This window comes from Dromaius novaehollandiae, chromosome 1 (assembly GCF_036370855.1).
Source record: "Dromaius novaehollandiae isolate bDroNov1 chromosome 1, bDroNov1.hap1, whole genome shotgun sequence".
Classification (NCBI taxonomy): domain Eukaryota; kingdom Metazoa; phylum Chordata; class Aves; order Casuariiformes; family Dromaiidae; genus Dromaius; species Dromaius novaehollandiae.
In genome coordinates this window covers 50,046,150-50,068,148 of record NC_088098.1, presented here as the reverse complement: position 1 = coordinate 50,068,148, position 21,999 = coordinate 50,046,150, and the positions used below count along the sequence as shown (strand labels likewise).

Here is a 21,999-nt window from a genome sequence, read left to right as displayed (position 1 = left end):
AGCCAGGACAGGAGATGTTGCCCTGTTGGTACGAATGCAGAGGACTCACAAGCATTATGTTTACTTTTACTGCAATGCTTTATGCTGCTTGTATTCTCTGTGTGAGTCACAGGACTAAGTGTGGCACTTAACAGAAGGGAAATTTCCGCCTCCCGTATGCAGCGCGGAAACACCAGGCGCCCTACAAGAGCGCGAAGGCCATGGCAGAGCTCCCTCCTCACACGCACATCATGGCTCCCCACAAAGGCCGTATCATGGCAACGAGCCCCCGCAGCGCGCAGGCGCCGTACCGCCCCCTCGGAGCCGCCTAACTCTCGCGAGAAGAGAGCCCGGTTGCCGCGGCAACGGGACGCCCGCCGGGCGCGGCTTCGTGGGGGGCTGCGTCGCCCGTGGGAGCGGGGCGGGCGCGGTGAGGAGGTCCGAGGGGTGCGGGGGTCGGTCCCCGCCGTCCCGTTTGGGTCCCCGGCAGCAGTCCCGGCGGGGCAGAGCCGCCCGGAGGGGGGGGTTCCCCCTCAGAGAGGCGCCGTCGCTGACGCGCCTCCCCTGGAGGGCCCGAGAGCAGCTGCCATTTGGCGGCGCCGCGGAGGGGGGCGGTCCGCGTGCGTGATGGCGGCGGTCCTTCAGAGGGGAGGCTAACGCGACCGTCGCCCCCGAGGTTGCTCTCGGCGCAGTCTCGCTCCGCTAGGGTTTCCCCTCACACGGCCTGCGACCCGGTTTTGTTAGAGAAAGCGGAGCGGGAGTGCGGCTGGGCCGGCCGTGGCCGGGCCCCCCCCGCCTGTGACGGTTGGCAGCGGGGGGGGGCGGGGCAGGCAGAGCCTCTGCTGCCCGTGGGGAGGAGTTGCCGGGGGAGGAGAGTGGGCTGCAGGGAGAGGAGGGTCCCCCCACCCCGCGGCACGTTTTGAAACAGCACTGTGTTTCTTATTCTGCAGAAAAGCAAGTTTGCGTGTTTGAAGATTATGTCAGAAGATTGGGAGAAGAGTAAGCCAAAGAGAGCTCTCACTTAGTTTCTGAGGAGTACAATTCAGTAAGTTTCCCTTGGTTCATTTTCGTTATCTGTGTGCTCAGAATAAAGTCACTGATGTAATAACTCGTACTGCTTTCTGGGAAAACTCCATGAATCTTTATGTTTATGCTCCTTATTTTAAAAGGACAATTTCATTTTGCAGCCTAGCCCTGTAAAAATAATTCAAGGTACTCCTGAATATTGCTGTTCATTTGAATTAGTTAATGATCACTTTTACCATTCTTAATTTTTTTCCTCCTACTCTCCTGTGCAGGTAGGAAAGAAAACATAGCAGTGAAACCAAGCAAAACCAATTTTCAGCCAAAATAATCAATGAAGTGGAAAAGAAGGATTCAGACATCAATTTTATTTAGAGACTGATTGCGTGAGAAATCTGTACAGGGAGTCTGGTTTCTCCAAACTGCTAAAATGCAACATTATTTGTTCTACTTCAGTTCATACTACACAAATGTAGTGATGCAGTCATAGGATATAACAATTCTACTGTAATTCATTAGTAATAACTGTTTCTTATTCTCACCTTCAATGGATTCCAAAGGCTTCTTTTTTTTCTCTTGTGCCATATATTGTTTTACAGCTTCTAATATATCTTCACATTTGCCATGCACAGAAGGCTTTAGACTGTTTTTGAAGGCTGTCCTTATCTTCAAGGAGACATCCTGCGCATAATTCTCCAGTGCTCATGATTGCTTGTACTGTCTTCCCTCATAATAAACAATATCTTCAGATAGTTAAACCAACTGCTTTGTTGGAAAAAAGTAATACAAAAATATTCTGAACGTCTAACACTGATCCTATTCTGAATTTTTTAAAATAGTTTAATGGGAGAAAGTCAGAAAACAGTCCCAGTAACAAACCATCTCTGCAGGCACCTGAAATGCTTCACAGAGCACCCCTTGTCCATACACTACATTTTGGAACCTTGCTGTGTATAGGACCACACAGAGCCCTGTCCTAAGAGCTCATCACTAGCAGTAAGCATGTTATTCAGAGCAATGTAGTTTTACAGTACTGAGCAAAGTAAAATTCTCTACCTTCTCTAAATTATGATTTTCATCTGTGTTTTGGTTTGTGAACTGTTCTCAGTTCTTTCCCTGTAAAAATCAAGCTCCTGATCTGCCATTGGAGTAGCAGATTCTAGAAGCAATGTATTCAATATGCAAATGTAGTGAATGTAAATAGAAGCAATAAATAAAGCTGGAAGAATTGTCACCAGCTGTGAAATAGATTTAATGTTAGCAACATTTGTTCATATTTCAGGAAGGAAGATGGATTTTTAATTAAATGTGGTGTTAATGAAAGGGGGCTAGATTGCAAACCCAGGAAATAAATTTTCTATGTTAAGCACTGTGAAGAGGATGAGCACTGTTTCTCTGTGTTGCTGTGCCAATGTGTTTCAAATTCAACCCAGGGCAGCTGATTGTTTTTCATGGCCCATGTGCACTTTGGCTTCAGAGTGGTTCTTTTTCCATTTTTGCCAAATGTTAAGCCTCAATTCACCAGTATCAGGTTCATCTTCTTCCCATTCTAGTCATTGTTGTTTTAGGATAATTGTAGTATAAATCTGAGCTGCCGCCAAAAGGGCTGTCGTAGCTACTGTTTTCCATTGCCTCTTCTGCACTTACATTAGTAGACTTGTTTGATGAGTTTGATCAAAATGCTAATTAATGCAGCTGAAAATTAAACGTTTTTCTCTTATGTTAGTTCTCTGATCTAGCTTTTCACACAATAGTATGGATACTAGTACTGTACAAGAGAAGCAGTGGGAATAAGATGCTGAGAAACGAAGACAAGGGAAAGCCCATCTCCTTAGACAGGCAACCAGGAATAATGCGAGAGTAAATAACCACACAGATTTAGCCTCGTTCTTATTTGAGCTATGACATAAACCAAAACAGAGGCTGTCGTTTCTCTCTGAAAAGAAACAGGAGCAAGCTGTCCTATTGTGGAATTTTTATTTTATTTTGGTACTTTAATTTTTTTGATGAACATCTCATTAACTCATTTGTGATAGAAGATACTCAGCAGTGTGCATTTATTACAGGTTAGGAGCATTTCACTTATTCCCCTACATTTTCACTGTACGACCACACAGGTGAAAGAAGGAGGAAGAGGGAAAGACATATTAAGGCTCACATAACTGCCAAACTCCAAACAGAATCTGAGCTAGGTGTAGTCAAACTGTATGGTTCTTGACCTAGATAAGTAATTACGTATATACGAACTTAATATGAACATAAATGAACAGTCCCCTCTTGCAGCCTGTCCTTGATCAGCAATTGCTGTTTTGGCCAGGTTGTGTTATAGTATCTAGGTATCTGCTAGAATTAGATATCAACTAGAGTTTACAAATGGGTTCAGCACTTTAGTTTTTAATTCATTTCCTTTTCATGTATGATAAAATCTACATTTGAAACCAGATCCTTATGGTGAAAAGCTTTTGTATTAAGATGGTGTTTTGTAGTGAGGAGAAGTAGGTCTAGAAACTAGGTCTAAAACTGATTAGCAATTTTTCTGTCAAGATAGGTTTCATGGGTACTGGTGCCTGATGCAGACCCAAAGCAAATATAAAATAAATAAAATAGCCAGATTCCTATCTTTTGGTCTGCTCTGGGCAGATAGTAGTTAAGGATAGATGGAATGCTTTAAGTGACTCTTTCCATATCTATGACAAAGACAATTAATTAACTCTGGGCCGTGTTGTAGTCTGTGCACAGTACTAATCCCGATCATCCACTTACTAGATTTTTCAAAGCTTTTTCTCTGCCTATCTTGTTTTCATTCAAGTGGCTTTTCGTAGCTTTGAGGAATTTCTTGCTGAGAAGCAAGACCTCCCACCTCCTCCCATTATCTCTGATGCTTTACAAAACTCTTGATAGCATCAGGTTGTTACCTCTCCTGTCATGCTAGCCAGTACTATCTCATTATTGCATACACTTTGTGTGACTACAATTATGTGCTGTTCCTTGTGTGATAAGTTTTGTAGGAATAAGCTTTGTTCTGTATTTGTATTTGTTATTTATATAACACTGCACAGTACAGATTTTGGCTCAGGCATTGAGATTGTAGGCCTTACTATAACACACTAGTAATAAAAGCACTAATAATATTGAAAAGTGCCAGCATTTTCTACAGGAGCCCAAAGAAACTATTTCTTGCTTACAGTTAAATATTTGATGTGCTTTGTGGTTTAATGAATTAACTGGTTATTCAATGCTACTTTTAAATTCACTGTGAATTATAGGATGGAGCACTGAATTTACATTTCAGTGGGATGTAATTTTATTATACCGTGTTTAATTATGTTAATTTCATGCAGGTAATCTCTGCACTCTGCTTCTACTTCAAGAGTAGAAGAAACTGACGTGAGCGAGTTTTCACTTTTACAGATTCTGTCTGTGCTCATCTTTTTCCAAGACAAAACAGATTCTCCTATCATCTGGTTCAGAGAAAATGTTACCCCATCTTCATGCGCCTCAAAATCTTCAGGGTTTATCATCTGCAGGTCAGCTTTCCCTAGTGCTCTGGCCACACCAATGTGAAGTCATCAGGGACAGAATTGAGCACATTGGTAAGCTGTGCGTAATGCTCAAAATCTTGTTTATGGGCAAAGAGGAAGTACACTTGAAATGTAAAAGTAAAGCCAAGAATTTATTGTTAGTATAATTGAAATCTTAAGAGTCATTATTAGTCCAGATCTACTTGCTGCAGAAAGAAAAAGAATAATAATGCCATTAAAGTCATTAAACACATGCTTCACCTGCACCCTTTTCCTGGTGTTATGCTCATCCTTCCACTGCTTCTCTGAGTCTTAAGGTCGGTGGTCTCATTCTGATGATGGGGGGAGTCGTCAACACCTGGAGTCCTTTGCTGGGAGGAATATGATGTTCATATTGGTGATTTCTTCTTCCTCACTTTATGGTCCTCTTGAGGTCATTTTTATGTGTTTGCTAACATGCTTTTATATCTTCTCTTTCTTCATCAGTCTGCAGCTCCATTTTACATCTGAATTTACTGTATATGGTGCCCTTTACATATGTTAAATGCTATTTCCTTGTTCTCTTTGTTTTGTCCAACCAGTTTTGTCCAACTCCAGGTCTACAGTTCTTTAAGTGACTGTGGATGAGTTGTTTAAAACCATGGGGTCACTAGTGCCACATCTGTGCCCCATCTCTTATCATCCCTTGCCTGTGCTCCTCTGCCGTGCCCTGTGTCTCCACTTCTCAAGGCCTCTGCTGTCGTAGCAAGCCTGTATTTCTCTATGCTACATCATTGTGTTAGAATTGTAAATATCTATTCTACACAGAATAACTGCTTGTTACTGCTATCTGTATAAAACTATGGTTGTACCACACAAAAGGTAAAAAAAAAAAAAAAAAAAAAAAAAGAAAAGAAAAGAAGTAAAACAAATTATCCAAAGGCTCCTGGCCAATTAGAGAAACTGCTATCACAGCTAAACTAAGTGGGGCCTGTTAGTAGCCGTGGCAATCCTGTATTACAGGGCTATATGGTTACGTACAAATGTAAGCTAGTAACTGCTTTTATGCAGTCTATACAAAAGACTCTGCAATACTTATTAGGAGAGAGTGAAGACTAGAGCAGTCCCTGTGCTTTATAGATACAACCTGTTGTGATTTGGAAGTGGTCTGTAACAATCAGAAGTGCATAGAGGTGGGACTGAAAGGTCTATGCCCTTATTCTGTTTTCTTTGAAAATAAATCATAGGATCTTGAGTGGAATGGGATAGGACTGCTGTGAGTAATACAGGAAGGGAATTTCACAAAAACTCAACAGTTAAGATGTTAGTTTTTATTAAAAACCGAACAAGTGTGCTTTGGGAAGCAGAGATTAATAGACACATCAAAAAAGTAATGTTTGTATTTTTCTCATGATCTTTCACTTTCTTTTCATATTATAATTAGGTTTGGTTTTGTTCAGTCATGGCTGGTGTTTGTGCTAAATACATGGCAATACAGCATATCAGGACTTCTATCATAATGTGTTTTGGTTCTGTAGTATTATCAGTTTCCTCTTAAAATGGGACAGTTTCTCTCTTCTTTTTGTATCTGGACATACACTTCAGTCATAGGTTTTACGGGAAAAAGAATACTTGCAGACTGGGAAATGGAAAACTTGAAAGGTGTGACCTGCCTCATTTTTTTTCTTAAGGGCACCAGTTGAGATACCCAAAGATAATATTTCAGTGATGATCGTGGCTCATTCACAGTTCATCAAAATATCCAGGAAAGATCATGATGTGAATATATGTAAAAACAACTGTGAAAAACTTCAGATAGGTACTCTCAGTGAGTAGACTGGCTAAGAATTGCTATTGTTCCCTTACCCCTCAAGCTTCATCAAAAAGTCAAGCTGTGGAGCTAGAGCACATGCAGCCTTTACACAGATCAGCAGAGTCTGAATCCCTTCAAACTGCAGCTGAATCCAAGAAACTCAGCAGGGACATGAGCCTTGCTGAAGAGAAATCACTGTTCTAGATGTCTTTAATCACTTTAAATGTCCTTTAATGCCACTAATCAGCAGTGCACGATTATGACTTTACCCTTACATCACCAAGCAAGTTTGCTGATGCATCTCTGAATTACCCAAAATGAAAAATTCTGTTTTGGAAGCCTTGTGGAACAGTGCTGCTTTTTTCCTTTTTGATTTGAACACAATAATATAAAGGAAATTTGGGTCCTTTTTTGATAAGGCTATTTAAGCTATTGCTGAGGGTAGAGAAGAAATAGTAGAGATCTCTCCTGAGATGCCTGGTTATGAGTTACCAATACTAATCTGTTAAGTGAAAATGGGTTGAAGCATGTCATGTTTCTGTTAGAACGTCACTAATATACTGAAGTACTGCATTACTGCTGAATTTAAGGATCTTTGTTTTTACATATGAACATGCTGTTAGCAACATTCAACTGATTACACAGAAATCTGAAATCCTTCAGTTATGTTGTTAATTGTTTTATAAATTCATCTTTGACACAAGTTGTCAGCCTCAGAACTTAGTGGCAGACAATATATCATTGTTGAAATCCACCCATCCCATCTCAAGTCTGTCTGTTGGTATTTGCTGGCATACAAAGAAAATATTTACCAAATTGTCATATGAGTCTTTCCCCAGCTCTGGTGTCAAAATGACCCTAGACAGGTACTAGAACTTTGAACACATGCTCTTTCTTATATCCTGCATGAAGTACCAAACTAACCAAGCTTGCAAGTCATGTGGGTTATGCTATTCTGAAGACATTATCCAAACCAGTTGCAACAGAAAGGAGCCTCCCTAGTCCTTTATCTAAGGTTGGAATAAATAGGATGAACTGCTAAATTTTCAGTGTCTCGTTCATTTTACAAACAGTCTAACAAAATCTCCCTGCTGGTACTCCTTTTGTATGTCTCCTCTTTTTCAGATTGGACACCCGCTAGGCCTGAGCCATTGTACACTCCAACAGGTTTGGAGATGAAGCCATCATACCAACCCGCTAGCGAGGGCACTGTGATTTATCTGACAGAAGAAGGTGGGAGCACCCTGAGAAATGTTGCTATCACTTGTATGTAGCTGCTTTGGGAGCCTAACTCAAAGCCTATTGAAATCAACAGGACTGGGGAATAAATCCTTTTCTTATCATTAGGGAAAGAATTCAGTTATACAGCTGTCCTTTCATCCGTACATTCTGCTCGTACTAGTAATTATCTCAGCAGTTCAGTTCAAGCCATTGTTCTCAGTGAATAGCAGTATGAACCACTCTGATCAAGTTTGTTATGAAAATATGAGTGCAGAAAGATTACTTAACGTCCATCCGAAAGAGAAAGTGAAAAAGATGAGAACTGCATAACTGCAGGATCAAAACTAAGGTCTGTGTTGGGAGAAGATTTTTGTTATCCTGTTTGCTATAGTGGTTTTTCAAGCCTTGTAAACAAAACAAAATATGTCCGGTTTGGATCAGTGCTTGCTTACAGGCTTCTAGGTCTGGGAAGGACTAATTGAACTAAGGGGAGGTAGTTGCTATATTCTACCAGTTGATTATCAGAGTTCTTTGTTCTTTATTGTGTTTTCTGACTTGATGCAATTGCCTTGAATGAACTTGGAACTTAGCCAGTTGTTGATTTTGGTCCTGGACCACCTGTACCTAGACAAGAAGGGATGATACAGTTTTGCAATTCTAGCCTAACTGGATGTGGCAACAGAATTTTCAGATGTGCAAAACTGAAGGGGAGCTGGCCTCCTTCTTGAGGTCATCAACACACCTGGTAAAGATCTGCAGTATACTGAAAAGCACTAGTATTCTTTGCTATCATGTTTATTTAGAAGTTTCCTGCTTCTACAGTATGGCTGTATTACCCATCACTTCCTCCCTTTAAATTAAGTGCTACTTCTGGCCAAGAAAAATGGTAACTGCTCGGTGGCTGGAAAAGAACCTCTGTCCTCTGCAACTGGCTTGCTAATTTATTTGTCTGGAAGGGATAAAGGTAGGGAGAAACACACTGAGTCTCAGCTTCCTGCCTTTTTTGAAAATGAGGACAGTGATTTCTGTTGCTGACTGTCAGTTGCTGTTCTTTAAATGTCTGACTTTCCATATACTTTATTACTGACTTGAACTTCACACGCAAGCAACTGGAAGTAGTTCTTATTTTGGCCTATATTACTCTCTAATGTATTTTGGTACCATGGTTCTCAGACCATGTTAATGAAACTTCCCAGCTGAGAAAGAGAAAACTTCTGCCTGTAAGAATGGCCAGTTCCCCCTCCTGCTCCTGAGGAATGGCTTTCCTGCAGGCAGTTACAGGCAGTTAGCAGATTCCTGACTAGCAAATGTTCAGCAGCAGCAGGAAATCAGTGCTTGCTTTTTTTTGCTATGACTATGAAAACTGGGTACCTAAGCATGTGGACTGTAACAGTCACTTCTATTGATTACAGGGTGATTTTTAAGTGACTGTAGTTGTACTAGTTGTACTTTCGCTGCCTTGAGTATGAAGTGTAATTTCAGAAGCAGTATAAATCATTCCTGTCAGTTACTGTTAGCAAGCTGAAGTTTCCAGTTTCCCAGTTAATGTAGGTACCTGCAGCCCTTAACTAGAGCTGCTTTCCTCCTAGTCTTGTGCTTGGCTGGTAGCAAGACCCACAGAGAAGCAGAGAACTTCAGGGCTTTGGAGCACTGACTTCCCCCTCTCCTCTTGCCTTGTGTTAACTGGGCTGTGAGGCTCCTCACCCGCTCTGGCCAGCTGGGAACAGGTGTGGGTGGAAGGAGGAGGAGTTGCCCTTTCTATTCCTGGGATGGAAATCTCCAGGTTGGTAGCTTTGCCATCTAAGTTACATAGCCAATAAATGTAATCTAAAAAAATCCTAAAATTGTCCTTACAGGGGAGTTCTATAGGGTAGGACAGGGATCTGCACTTAGGCGGAATTATGTCATGAGTACCACAGACTGACTGATGTGTAACAAGGAGCCATCGCATCCTGGGGGAGACAGAAGCTCTCATCTCCTGATTCCAGCTCAATTTGAATTCAGCAGAAGCTGGGAGCTACTGTGTGACTAGGAACTACCTCCTGCTGAGCTCTTACAGCCTTCCTAATGTCTAATTTGGGAAGGAAGAATACAGTTCAGTGGTGACTCCAGTGCAGAAAAATCAAAATACCATGATAGAGATCTCGGATTTTTTAATGCATTTCATTCTGTAGCATATGACTGATACAGATCTTTCCACAAACAATTTTACTGGATTTACTACTGAAACACTTTTCTTCCTTGATGTTGAGGAAGAGCATAAGGCAGGAAGTAAAGGGGAGAGAAACTGTGAATGGAATTTCAGCTGAACAGAAAGTAATCATCCAAGTGGGTTTCCCAGCCAGGAGAGCGGAACACTCCTTGTCTAGCGAAAAACCATATGGGTCTGTAGTAACTTAAGTCACCAAGAACAATACACTGAATATGGCACCTTTTGTGTGTGGCAACAGTGATTCAAGGATAAATAAATGACTTGTGGGAGTCTTGGCTTCATGTAACTTCTCTGAATTGTGTAGGCAGCACTTCTCTAGAACTGCTGTGGTTCAGCAGAGAATAAGACAGACTGCTGCAGAATAATTCTGTAGCACAGCCACAGTCACTCATCACCTCAAGCAAGGGCAGACACAGTTCTGATCTGAATGGAGGCTGCACAGCTTTAGCCATGTTGTATGGTACAAGATCAGTCCCCCTTATTTGACAGTGTGGTAAGGCAGCAGTTTCTTATCAGCTGCATCTGGTACTGAGGAGCTAGAAGAGAAACCAGAATACAAGAGCTCAGAATACAACAGCTTAGCAATCGGTGCCCTGCTACCGGTATACAGCTTCCATTATGCCAGTAAGAATGTTTAGTAGCAGGGAAATTCTACCACTTCTGTAAGATCAGACAGGCCAGTGCGTTGTTAGCAGTGTGAAACCGATGTTCTCACAGTACACAGTTATAGCCCGGAGTACTTGCAGCTTTCACCTGTCCTTCTACTTCTCTCTGAGCTGGTTCTTACCCAAGTTTCAGAGTGCAGCTCACGTGCTGTCTGAGTCAAGCCAGAGTCACAAGTGTGGGTACACTGAGTTCTGCAGCAAGGTCTCTGGGCTCCTGGCTTTTGGCAGAAGAGCTGCATCTTCTCTGTCCATTTTGTGGGCACAGCTGGAGATGAGAAGAAGCTTTGATTACTGCAGAATTGTACACCTTCATGGCAAACAGCTTTGGCACTACAGTGAGCATGAACGTGGAGAGTGCAAATGAATGTTAAAAGTAATCATTGCCTTGTTTCTGTAAACAGAGGATCCTTGCCCCTTAAAATTAAGCAAAGAATATTCTGGAACCTAAATAACTTCTCATCCAAGAGCAAAGTCTTGCTGATGACAAATCTAACAGTTCTGGTTTTTAATGAACTCCGGTAGTAAAGAATGTGGTAAAAAGTTCAGTTGTGCCCCTGTGAGCCTCTCATCTGAGGAACGATGAACAAGGTAGCAGAACCAGATATGGGCTCAAACTATATGCTCAGTGTGATGTGAAAACATCACTTACAATGTGAAGTGATGGCTGTTGAGTCTGGGAGTCATCTTTTTTCCTCTAGACAAGAAGAATTGAATATAGAGATTTAAAAATAAACTGATGGCAACAGTTCTTAGCTGCATGTAATTTCTGAGTTGAGAAGCTGCCCATTTGATTGATGAGGCCTGAGGGAGCTAGGACCTAGGGTCTTTCCATTTAACTTAGCTGTCTTGCCTAAATACAGAATATGAATTGCCCTTAGCTCATACAGAGACACAGGCACATCCAAGACAGAGTCAGATCTTAGGCTGCCCTGAATCCATAAAGTCAAGTAGGAATGGACAGCAAAATCTTTGTATAATTTCTATTTTGTTTACCCAAGATGTGTCTTGAAGCTCAGCTGCATGCAGTTGTCCATTTCTAGAGGGAAGTTCTAGAAGGATGCAAGTATCCCCTAAAATGACTCAGACTGCAATAAAAGGCATCTGTTCTGTTTTTCCGCCAGCTAACAAATACTCTGGTTTTGTGTATTCTCGAGTGAGAGGTCTCTGCCCTTCAAAGCAGATCCTCCATCAGAACGAGGACAACACATTGATCTTTGAAGCACGGTTTGAGAGTGGGAATTTGCAGAAGGTGGTCAAAGTGTAAGTTTCTAATCTTTTCTTCTTTTATTAAGACAGTTATTATCAGAGCTGTTATTATCAGTGGCCTGCTATCAGTTTGTGAGCATGATATTCTGGGTTTATTTTCAACCATTACACTAGTTGAATAAGTTTTGAAAATAGTTTCAAATAGTCTTCATATGAAATGATCTGATAGCCATTGCATAGTGCTGAATGGTTTCTATAGCTGATAATCACCTATGCAAACTCACACACCTTTTTTAAGTCCTTCCTTTTAAAGCATACTGTAGAGAACTTTTTTGTAAGTCCAAATATTATTGAAAGACCTAAGGAAGACAGCAGTTCCATTATTGACAGACTCAATCCAATTAGGCATCCTTCTCTGGCCATGGCTTAGACTTTGATTTGATGGTGGAGATCTGCTAGATTTGTGCCTGATTTACTGCAGAGTGCTTTTTCATGACAGTCTGCATTATGTGACACTGCATCATACTACAGTGCTAACCACCATCACAACTGTTTGTCTTTTTCCTGCCTGCCAGTAATGAATTTGAGTACCAGCTGACCCTGCGCACTGACCTCTACACAAGTAAATACACGCAGTGGTACTACTTCCAAGTAAGCAACACTCAGGCAGGGATGCCATATCGCTTCACCATTATCAACTTCACCAAGCCTAACAGCCTATATAAGCGTGGGATGCGCCCTCTCTTGTACTCAGAAGCTGATGCCAAGAAACGCAACGTTGGCTGGCAGAGGACAGGGAATGAAATTAAGTATTACAGAAACAATGTGGGCCAAGGTGGACAGCAGTATTTCTCACTCACTTGGACATTCCAGTTCCCTCACAACAGAGACACCTGCTATTTTGCCCACTGCTATCCTTATACTTACTCCAACCTACAGGAATACCTGGTAGCCATCTCTAAAGATCCAGTGAAGTCCAAATTCTGCAAGATCCACATCTTGTGCCATTCACTGGCAAGAAACATAGTATATGTTTTAACAATCACCAACCCCCATGAAGGTGACAAGGACACAAAGAGGAAGGCTGTGATATTAACTGCAAGGGTGCATCCAGGGGAAACTAACAGTTCCTGGATAATGAAAGGCTTTCTGGATTACATTCTTGGCAATTCAGGCAATGCTCAAGTGCTCCGGGACAATTTTGTCTTCAAAGTGGTACCAATGCTGAATCCAGATGGTGTGATTGTGGGAAATCAGCGTTGCTCTTTAGCAGGACAGGACTTGAACCGCAAATACAAATCTAACCTGAAGGAATTTTATCCTTCCATCTGGTATACCCGAAACATGATCAAAAGGTAACTTGGTTTTCTTTCCCTTTAAAATAAATGATTTTTCTTTCCAGTGTTTCCATATTAATGTGACTTCTCTTTGTCCTGTAATGTTTTGGTATTATTTGCTCTGTGCCGAAGCATTCCTGCCTGTGTTGTTTACATTGTGTTGCATTTCGGAGTGTGTGTGTGTTTTTTTTTCTTTTCCTATAGCATTGTGCACATTTTCCTGTAGTATACATTCTCTTTCCGAAGTAAAAGAGGTTTCTTCAGTACATTTTCAATATATTTCTCCCTGCTGCCAGGATCTACTAATTGAAGTTCTAATTTCTCTCTCATTTTCTTCTTCTCTGGCATACAGCCATGTCCCAGAATGCAGTTAGGTTCAGAATAGACCCCAGCTGTCCATTTGACAGAAAAGATTGTCAAGTTTGCTGTATGTTTTGCTATGAATATGTTTGATTTCTGATGCAAACCTCTAATCACATAGACATTAATGCTTTGATTATTAAACTGAACCTTCTGGTATTAAATAAAACCTTCTCACACAATAAACTATTACACAATAAACTATTGTGTGAGAAGCCAGTGTCAGAATTAGTAGATTTAATGTTATTCATGAAGTGCCAGTTACAACCTGTTTTAAATAAGATCTGTGTTCATTCAAATAAGTATTTTGGCATGTAGGTAGCATAAAGGAGATGAGCGTTGTGCCTCTCCTTTTCTATGAGAATCCCTCTTTCTAGTTTATTATATGAAGAGAGCCTGCGCTTCAGAGCACACTGTAATTAACATTAATTATTTGTGCTGAAATGCTACAGATCTTCAGACTCGTGTTCCGCTACTGTCTGCTAAGACAGGTGTGTTTATTATTGCTTCCTTTTTAATTCCAAGGATTTCCAACTCCCACCCAGAGGAAAGCCCCAAGATGACTTGCTCTGGTGCCATCACATCCTCCCCATAAAACTCTGCTTCAACAGGAACTGGGCGCTGGGGGTGTGGGTAGCTAAATCTGAGCATGTCTACCTGCAAATTTTCTTTAGAAAGCTAGTTAAGTGACAGTACCTTGCAGAATGTCGACACGTGGTAAAAATTAATGTCTCTGCTCTGAATAAGGGGAGAATATTCGTTCCATCGTTCTGAGCTGGTTGTTTGTGCTTCAGTCTCGTAATTATAAAGCATATATGATTCAGCATATGTACAGAGCAAAAGAGCTGCAGACAGGAATAGGGTGTTATTAAAAGGAGAGAGGGAAGAGCAGAGTGGAAGAAAAACACTGTGCATGCAGCTACTCGACAGAAGGAGATCAAGGAAATTACATGCAAAAAAGAAAAATCAAAATCGGGGACCTGTTGTTTTGAAAGGTGGTGCCCAGCTTCTGAAATTCATGAAGATAGCTAACCAGTGAAAACTTATGTTCACATAGACAAAACCTGCACATGCATACACTCTTTTATCTTAATACTGTACTGTGACAAGTATTTTGATCTTGCATAAAACTCAGCAGCCTGGCTCTGATTAGCATACCAAAGACTTAACTTAAAGCTCAGAACATAAAACTCACCAATTTTTTGCTCTTCCTGTTAAACATGAGGGTGTTTATTCTGTAACATATTAGCCCAGACTAATATTTCAGAAATGAAAGAAAAAAATACATTTTTAGAAAAATATTCTATATTGTCCCATATTACAGAGTGATGGAGGAACGTGACATTCTTTTGTATTGTGATCTCCATGGTCACAACAGAAAAAAGAATGTCTTCGTGTATGGTTGTGAAAGAAAGCAGCAAGCAAAAGCACCAAATTTGCATCCACGTGTCTTTCCGCTCTTGTTGAGCAAGATCTGCCCAGATAAGGTAAGCAAAATTCTGGCTAGAAGCTTCACCTAAAACTTCACACACCCACTGGGATCTCATGTTTTTTATAAAGGTATCATATACACTGAAAAGCTGCACTTTGTCCAGTAAAATAACCTTTGGTTGGTTAAAACTACAGGTTGTAGGAATATGAAATATCATTTCCTTTGAAAACTCCAGCACTCTGGAGCGTGTCATGCTCAAGTGGGACAAAAAATTAGCATTTTTTAAGATTTTTTTTTTTTAAAGAATGAAAAAGAATAATTTGGAAATATGAAAGTAAAACTGTGCATTTTGCTTTTACAATGTAAAAAGCTAAGATTAAATATTACATATTTATATGTTAGATATAGCTTTATAATATATTGTAAAAGTAAAAACAAACAACTAAGCAAATAAGAAACTAAGGAAGAAAGAAAGTATTTCTCCAGGTTGAATAGTTTTGAAGTTTTCCTGTTGAAAGTTATGTCAAAATCACCCTGTTTGTGTAAGATATTTCAATTGGAAAAGAAATAACTTTTTAGTAGGAAATTACTACATTTAAGCTATGCCATTTTCCAGCAAAATCTGACTCGAATAAGTTGCTTTTAAACCAGACAGGTTGCAAAGGTTCAGCAGTAGAAAAAAAAAAAAAAACAACCCACAAACTAACCTACTGGCATACTTGCACCTAATGCTGTTATACTCAGATATCAAGCAGTGATTGTGAGCTCTAGATAGGTTACATTATCAAACTGTTGACCTATTAATTTGTGAGAGAAGAGCTATTAAGAGTTTTATTAAATATGTGTGTTAGTATAAATCAGGATTTGTGATAAGTCAGCAGGTCATTTGTCTATATAGGCTCATTTAGAAACAGCAAATACAGACACCCAAAAAATTATTTGTGAAAATCTCAGAAGTCCTCGTTAAAGTAAAATAAACTTCTAATCAAAGAATTGTTATTTCACATACATCTCCATTATACCAGTAATGACAATGATTATTATGAAGAATATAGTGCGATATTCAAGTAAGGTAGCATGAAAACTTGCATTTGTTTACCTGACAGAAAGACACAGAAAACTTTGCAGGGTTAAAATGACATTATTGCATCTTCATTTTACTTCAAAAGCTAATGCTGTACTTCTATTTTAAGTTCTCATTCCCAGACTGCCGTTTCAGAGTACAAAAGAGCAAAGAAGGCACAGGTCGAGTTGTAATGTGGAAGATGGGCATCAGCAACAGCTACACTTTGGAAGCCTCTGTCTGTGGTTCTAAGTTGGGTGAGCCAGTTTTCCCATAGCTGTTTGGTAGGAATCATCAAACAAGACCTGTATTTTTGTTTTTCCAGGGAAAATGGTAGTTTAAGCCACCGTCCACTTGTTGGTGTTCTGTCTTATTGGGTAGAAATGAATGATGATCGAAGGTGGGAGTTGGAAAAAACACCAAAACTAGGGCACCCACCTAGTGACCTTTCAGGCCACTGCTACTGTTATTACATATATATCTTAAAAATACAGATTACATATCAGTGGATGGCAAATTAAAAGCAGTAAGTGAAAATAGTTGTGTGAGAATCAGTTGTCTGGAAGAGAAGGTAGAGCCTTGGTGTGTGGGTGCATGGTGAGACAGAGAATTGGTGCTGAAAGTCATATACATAGTTAATCCCCTCTGAGTGGATACATTTGTTTATATAGTTAGAACAGTGATCTGTAGTATCATCTGTATGAAACTGTGGCAGTCATAGACCTGTCTAGCATCATTCAATGAAATATATGCAAGTTTGCAGTCAACCACCATCCTGAATGTAACACAGCTGGCAGTCAGCAATACAACTGGCATTTGCATTTCTGACTTGCCCCTATTGATGCTGCAGGCCAGAGACGAAGCACCCATTTCAATACAAAAGACTTAGAGTCAGTAGGACACCATTTCTGTGATGCTCTCTTGGACTACTGTGTTCCTAACATGAAGGTAAGGAAAGTCCCTCCTAGGGCTTTTTTACTGCCTCAGTTGATGTTACTGTGACAAAATATGATACTCTGTAGGGTTATAGTAATATTAAATTTGATAATGGCTTTCAGTAAAGCAGTAAACTACATGTATGGTGTTTCTTAGTATTATCTGTGCCTGAAGGAACACGAGGAAATGGTGAAACAGCAAGCTAAGGTGAACTCTGAGGGCCTGAATTCTGATGTGTTAGACAGGGATTCCAGGTAAGTTAGCACTATTAAGACATGCCACAATTTATTATATCTTCCTCTGCACCCCCAAAGAGTGCTGGAATACATGCTAGAAGTGTTACTAAAATTAGATCCTTAATATTTGCACTGCTATAAGATGGCCACATGTAAATCTTACTATGCGAACCTTAATAACCTGTTAGTTGGGAATAGAGCTCTGTATCTGCCCAAGCGGACCCTATCCTTCAAAGAAAAGCTATACTGCTTTCACGTGGTGTGCAGTTGCGAGGGCTTTTGAGGAGAGATGAACCTGCACTGGTATAGACCTTGGTCTGTTGCATCACTTAAATCAGTATGCTCTTTTTCAGCCTGACATTTTGCAGAACAGTCTAGTCATAGTATGAGATATATTGGGGTTTTTTGTTTGTTTATATGTAATTTCATTAATCAGGGAAGATGCTAGACTGATTGCAATTAGCCAAAGGAGATAATTTCAGGGTAACTGATAGCAGTGCAAGAGTCTGCACGCTGACCAAGCAATACATTTCTCATTAAAAACGATCAGCTCCTTCTGTGCCAGTACGGACTGTGAGAGACAGCGGGACCAGTTGTGCAGGTGATTTGTGAGGGATGGGCATTTATGTATTATGAAAGGCTGTGGGCCCTAAGGTCATTTCTCTGGGAATAAAACTTTTGTGGAATTCTTTTTAGGGAAATATTAATGAGTTAGATCCCTCTCATCTAAGTTCAGGTGCATAAAATATAGAAATCAACAGCTGAGTTTCACAACTGATGCTGAAATGCAAGGAAATAGAGAGAGACACAGTATCTTAATGCATCATCAGAAAACTAATACAAGGTGCACTGGGCACAAAGAGTATGATGCCTTATGAGAGGGTTTAAGAGGGGAGGAGGAAGATATGTGAAGTAGAACTAAAGGAAAGCTAGCTATAAACAGGAGGTGCCATCTGGATAGATCCACTCTCTTCCAATAACCAGCCTCCCTCTAAAATGAGGATGTGCACTTTTTTGTGAGTTAACTATAGGTCTGTAAAACTAAAAGGTAGATCTGAAGGACAGACATGGAAAACATATGTACATCTCTACAGCTAGGGTTACTACAGGGAACACCTCCTAGTGGTTGCTATGAATTTAGAAAAAAAACTCTTTGCAGTCACCAGATTTGGAAATAAAACAATGCTCATCTTCCGCAGCACCCAGACTTCTGACAGCTCAGAATCCTGTAATCTTGTTGCACACCAGCTAAAACTAGGTACTAAGGTATGCTATCAATTTTTCTTGACTGTTTACAGCTCTTACTGAATACCACTAGGAAGGAATTACTAGAGTTTAATAGGCCCTATTTTGAAAAGCCTGGGATTAAATCAGTCAGAATAGTAGTTAACAAATCAATTAAGTAACTGATAATTGTAAATGATCTATATAGTCTATAGAGATGCAGTCCAAATTAACAGTGCAGAGCAATACTATTATTTTTCCCTGTAGCTCCACCCAAGATTGTCCAGAAGCTGGTGTTTTAGTTTCAAAAGAACACAGCTTTCTACCTATCAGATTCCACAGTACAGCTATGTAGCAGATTTAGAGCCTCAGAGTGAGGATGAGGACCCCAGCTTTTAGCACAGCAAGTATCATGCCTGTTTGTGTGCTGATGTCAGCCATATTTTGCAATTACTCAGTTCAGAGCGTTTAGGGGTTGTGTTCTCCTCTTTTGCACACACACACACACACACACACACACAGGCCGTGACACTGGTGCTAAGTGCTGTCAGCATATGACTGATCCTGCCCCATTGCCTGCTTCCATCCTGGTAGGCAAATTTGGCCCCAGATTTTACAAAGTGATTTAACTTGAAGGCAATGAGACATTTTATTTTGTTAAAGCATGTATTTACTTGTTTTGCTAAACAGGAACAGATCAAAAAAAATTTTTTTTGTCTTTGTTTACTTGTTATTTTTTTCTTTGGTGCCTGGAATTACCATAATAGTACTTGAGATGTTTGCTGCAAATGAGCAAAAACAACTGTTGTGAGTGAATTTTAGCCAACAATAACAGTTCCTGTAAGTTGTTCCTGTTTGTGACATAAATACAGTAAATATACACAAGTAAAAGAGGAAGCTGTCATACCAAGACAAAGGGGTGTAAAACTGAAGTGACCACCTGTAGCACTTTTCAAAACATAGGGAGATAGGCATTTCAGATGACTGAGATGGTTGACAATTTGCATGATTTGGAGTTTTAGATCTAGTTTCAGTGATGCTAGATTGAAACAGGTTGTAGTCAGATGAGTTCAATTGTGGTGAGGGAAGCTGCCACAGGCTCCTTTATGAGCTCTGCCCAGGTATGTGTCTCTGGAAGAGCTACATGGTGAGCACCATGGTGCAAAAGTCCAGCAGCTCAACTTAGTCTTGCTGTCATCCAGAGCTTAAGTAATGCTACTGGATTTTGTACTTAAGGGAGGTGAGGTCCATACAAACTTTCCACTCAGCCAACTCTCCTGGGGAAGTGATAATGTCTGATGGAAGGGTTATGATAGTGGTGTTGGCTTTTATTGTTTACCATAGTTTGAAAGTTCTCGTTTTGTGCTAAAGAACCAAGCAATGTCACAGAATTTCTTCTTATTCTATTATTATTATCAGGGCTATATTATTTACAGAATGTCAACTACAGTGGGTCGGACCAAAAATCTGTTTTGTGCAGCAGAATGCCTAGTAGCAGAGGGCTAGTAAAAATATACAGAGAAGGGATGAGTATTGATTGAGAGATTTTCTTCCTTAATGTACCCTTATTCTTGCTTGTTCTTACAAGGCTTCCTTTGGGATTTAATTTACTGATATGTGAATGGTAAATCCATGTAGGCACATTTCCCAGCACTGGGTTTAAAAAATTCATGAAAACCTCAGCATGATATGAATGAATAATAGACTCTAAAGCTAGCAGCATTTTGCAATTAACTCCAAGTGTACTGGTGTATTTTTTAGTACCTCTGAGCCCTGCATGCTTTCTTGCCCAGTCTCCTCCCATCAGGCTTGCAGTATGCCTGTGCATGTAAGGGTGTGACAAGGGACTGGCAGCTGTGAGGACTGGCAACTTGAGAATAGTGTGAAAAATCTGCCTAAAATGCTGAGTCTTTCCATTTGATTTGCTAAAAATAACCTTGTTTGTGTTGAAAGACTCACCATGCCAGTCAGTGGGACTCATTCCCATTTTTTCTGATGTCTGTAAGCACTATTTTATTTTAGTCTATAACTGCTACATACAAAACAAAGCATACAAGTTTGCCTGAAGTCTATGATACAGCAGTGGATTGAGCTGGCTGCCACATACCATAAGCAATGATGAACTAAATGAGTTAAGACAAGCGTGCCTGGTAGTCATCCCATGGATTGGGATGAAAGGTGACTTACCCGGATGATATTGGAATTGCGGAACCCTTTTGGATAATCATGATTGCAGGGGATTTTCAGGCTCAAAAAGCCTGGTAGACTTGCTAGGTAATAAACAAAAAGAAACCTCCAGAAACAAAGACAGAAATGCCTTCCTAGAAACACTTGAAAAGAGCCATATGGAACCCACACAAGAGCATTTGGTAAAGTTTAATTACTTTAGAGGCCATACACATGTTGAAGAGTGGATTAGAATATTCCCCAACCCAAAGGACTTTTCACGTGATGTGATAAGCCATTTAATAGTTCATCACTTGCAGTCTTCCCTTCTCTCCTCCTGCCACGTTCCTAGCTGTGTATTCCTTCCACTTCTCTCAGTCCCTTCTGTGACCTGATTTAACACAGTAATCTGAGAGCAAACAAACCCAGAAGAAAAAAAATGAGATCATTTTCTGCTGGGTTAATGTGTTAAATCAGCTCATGGAAGGTTTTATTGAGTATCAAAGCCAGCTTGAAAGCTGTAGCAAAACACTGGCTTAAGGGAAGGATGACTATAGTGGCAGGTTGGGGAGTGGAGGGGAGGCAGGACCAAGGGCAAAGGAAATGAGTCTTTCTCCTTCAGCAGCAGGAAGCCATTAGGAGATCTCAGCTGTCTGTGAAAGCACAGCTTTAGGTGATTACTTGAACCTCTCTGTTTTTAAAGTTACTTCACTTTATAAATTAGGCACTAATTTAATACAAAATAAAGAACAGGCTTCACCAACAGAGATCCCTTTGGGTATAGAGCCCATCCCACCACGTGGCTGTGTTAGGAGGTGATGAGCATGTTTGGAATGAACAGGGCTTGGGCCACATAAGAGCTTGGTCCTGTAAGGCTGTGCTTGAGCTTCACATTCTGCCAGTACCTATAAACACCAGTATATATTGCAAAACTATTAGTTAAATGGAGCTTCACTGTGTCCTCTTCTGTAATTTCTGTGCTGAAATATAGACAAAGACTAATAGCTTTTAGGCAAATGGATTAAAGAATTTTTGCTGTATGTATAATAGGAACAAAACATGTCAAACTGATACTGTTACTACTTAAAGAAAGTAAAAACAGTTTATCAAAGGAGTTTGAAAGAGCAGCATAGCACAATTCCTGCAAGAAACTTCTTTTGTCCTTTTCCTGGTTATGTGGGTCTTCTCTGTGGATCTACTTCAGTGACTATTTCAGGTGATTAGATGAGAAGACTTACCCAGATTTCTGTTGTTCTTTATAAACTTTCCACAGAAGTTCTTAAAAGCTTTTGAAAAAGGTGAATGGCAAGGAATATCACAGGTATAGGAGATATTTTGACAGAGATCTGTGCTAAAGCTGCTTATAATGCTCAACTGCACTTTGTTCATGTTCAGCCTAGAATATGGCCCCCAGATGTAAAACAGGAGCATTACTATGGTTGCCTAGAGAAAGCAAATTGTCATTTGGAAAGAAAAGGTCACATTAATATTTTCATGGATTTTTTTATATGTACTTGTGTACATTATAACGCTAGCCAATTTATTAATGCTTTCATTGGTTCAATGGAGAGACCACTGCTTCCCAGGCCTCTTGGGTTGTATGCCAGTCTTTCTTTTCAGGAGCGC

General features: G+C 40.3%; 1 protein-coding gene across 11 annotated transcripts in view; it reads left to right on the top strand.

The window, feature by feature from the left end:
* The first annotated feature begins 322 nt into the window (after positions 1 to 322).
* AGBL3 (AGBL carboxypeptidase 3) overlaps positions 323 to 21,999 on the top strand; it is a 30,667-nt gene continuing 8,990 nt past the window's right edge. For 3 of the 11 annotated variants that reach the window (XM_064510861.1, XM_026117071.2, XM_064510885.1), the window contains exons 1-11: positions 557 to 783; positions 930 to 1,024; positions 4,414 to 4,595; positions 7,441 to 7,548; positions 11,535 to 11,673; positions 12,195 to 12,974; positions 14,641 to 14,803; positions 15,942 to 16,068; positions 16,662 to 16,759; positions 16,904 to 17,001; positions 18,183 to 18,249. In XM_064510861.1, the coding sequence (XP_064366931.1) occupies positions 4,478 to 4,595; positions 7,441 to 7,548; positions 11,535 to 11,673; positions 12,195 to 12,974; positions 14,641 to 14,803; positions 15,942 to 16,068; positions 16,662 to 16,759; positions 16,904 to 17,001; positions 18,183 to 18,249 (1,698 nt within the window). In that variant the 5' untranslated portion in view covers positions 557 to 783; positions 930 to 1,024; positions 4,414 to 4,477. The other 8 variants (XM_026117069.2, XM_026117064.2, XM_064510841.1 and 5 more) reach the window with 7 other exon arrangements.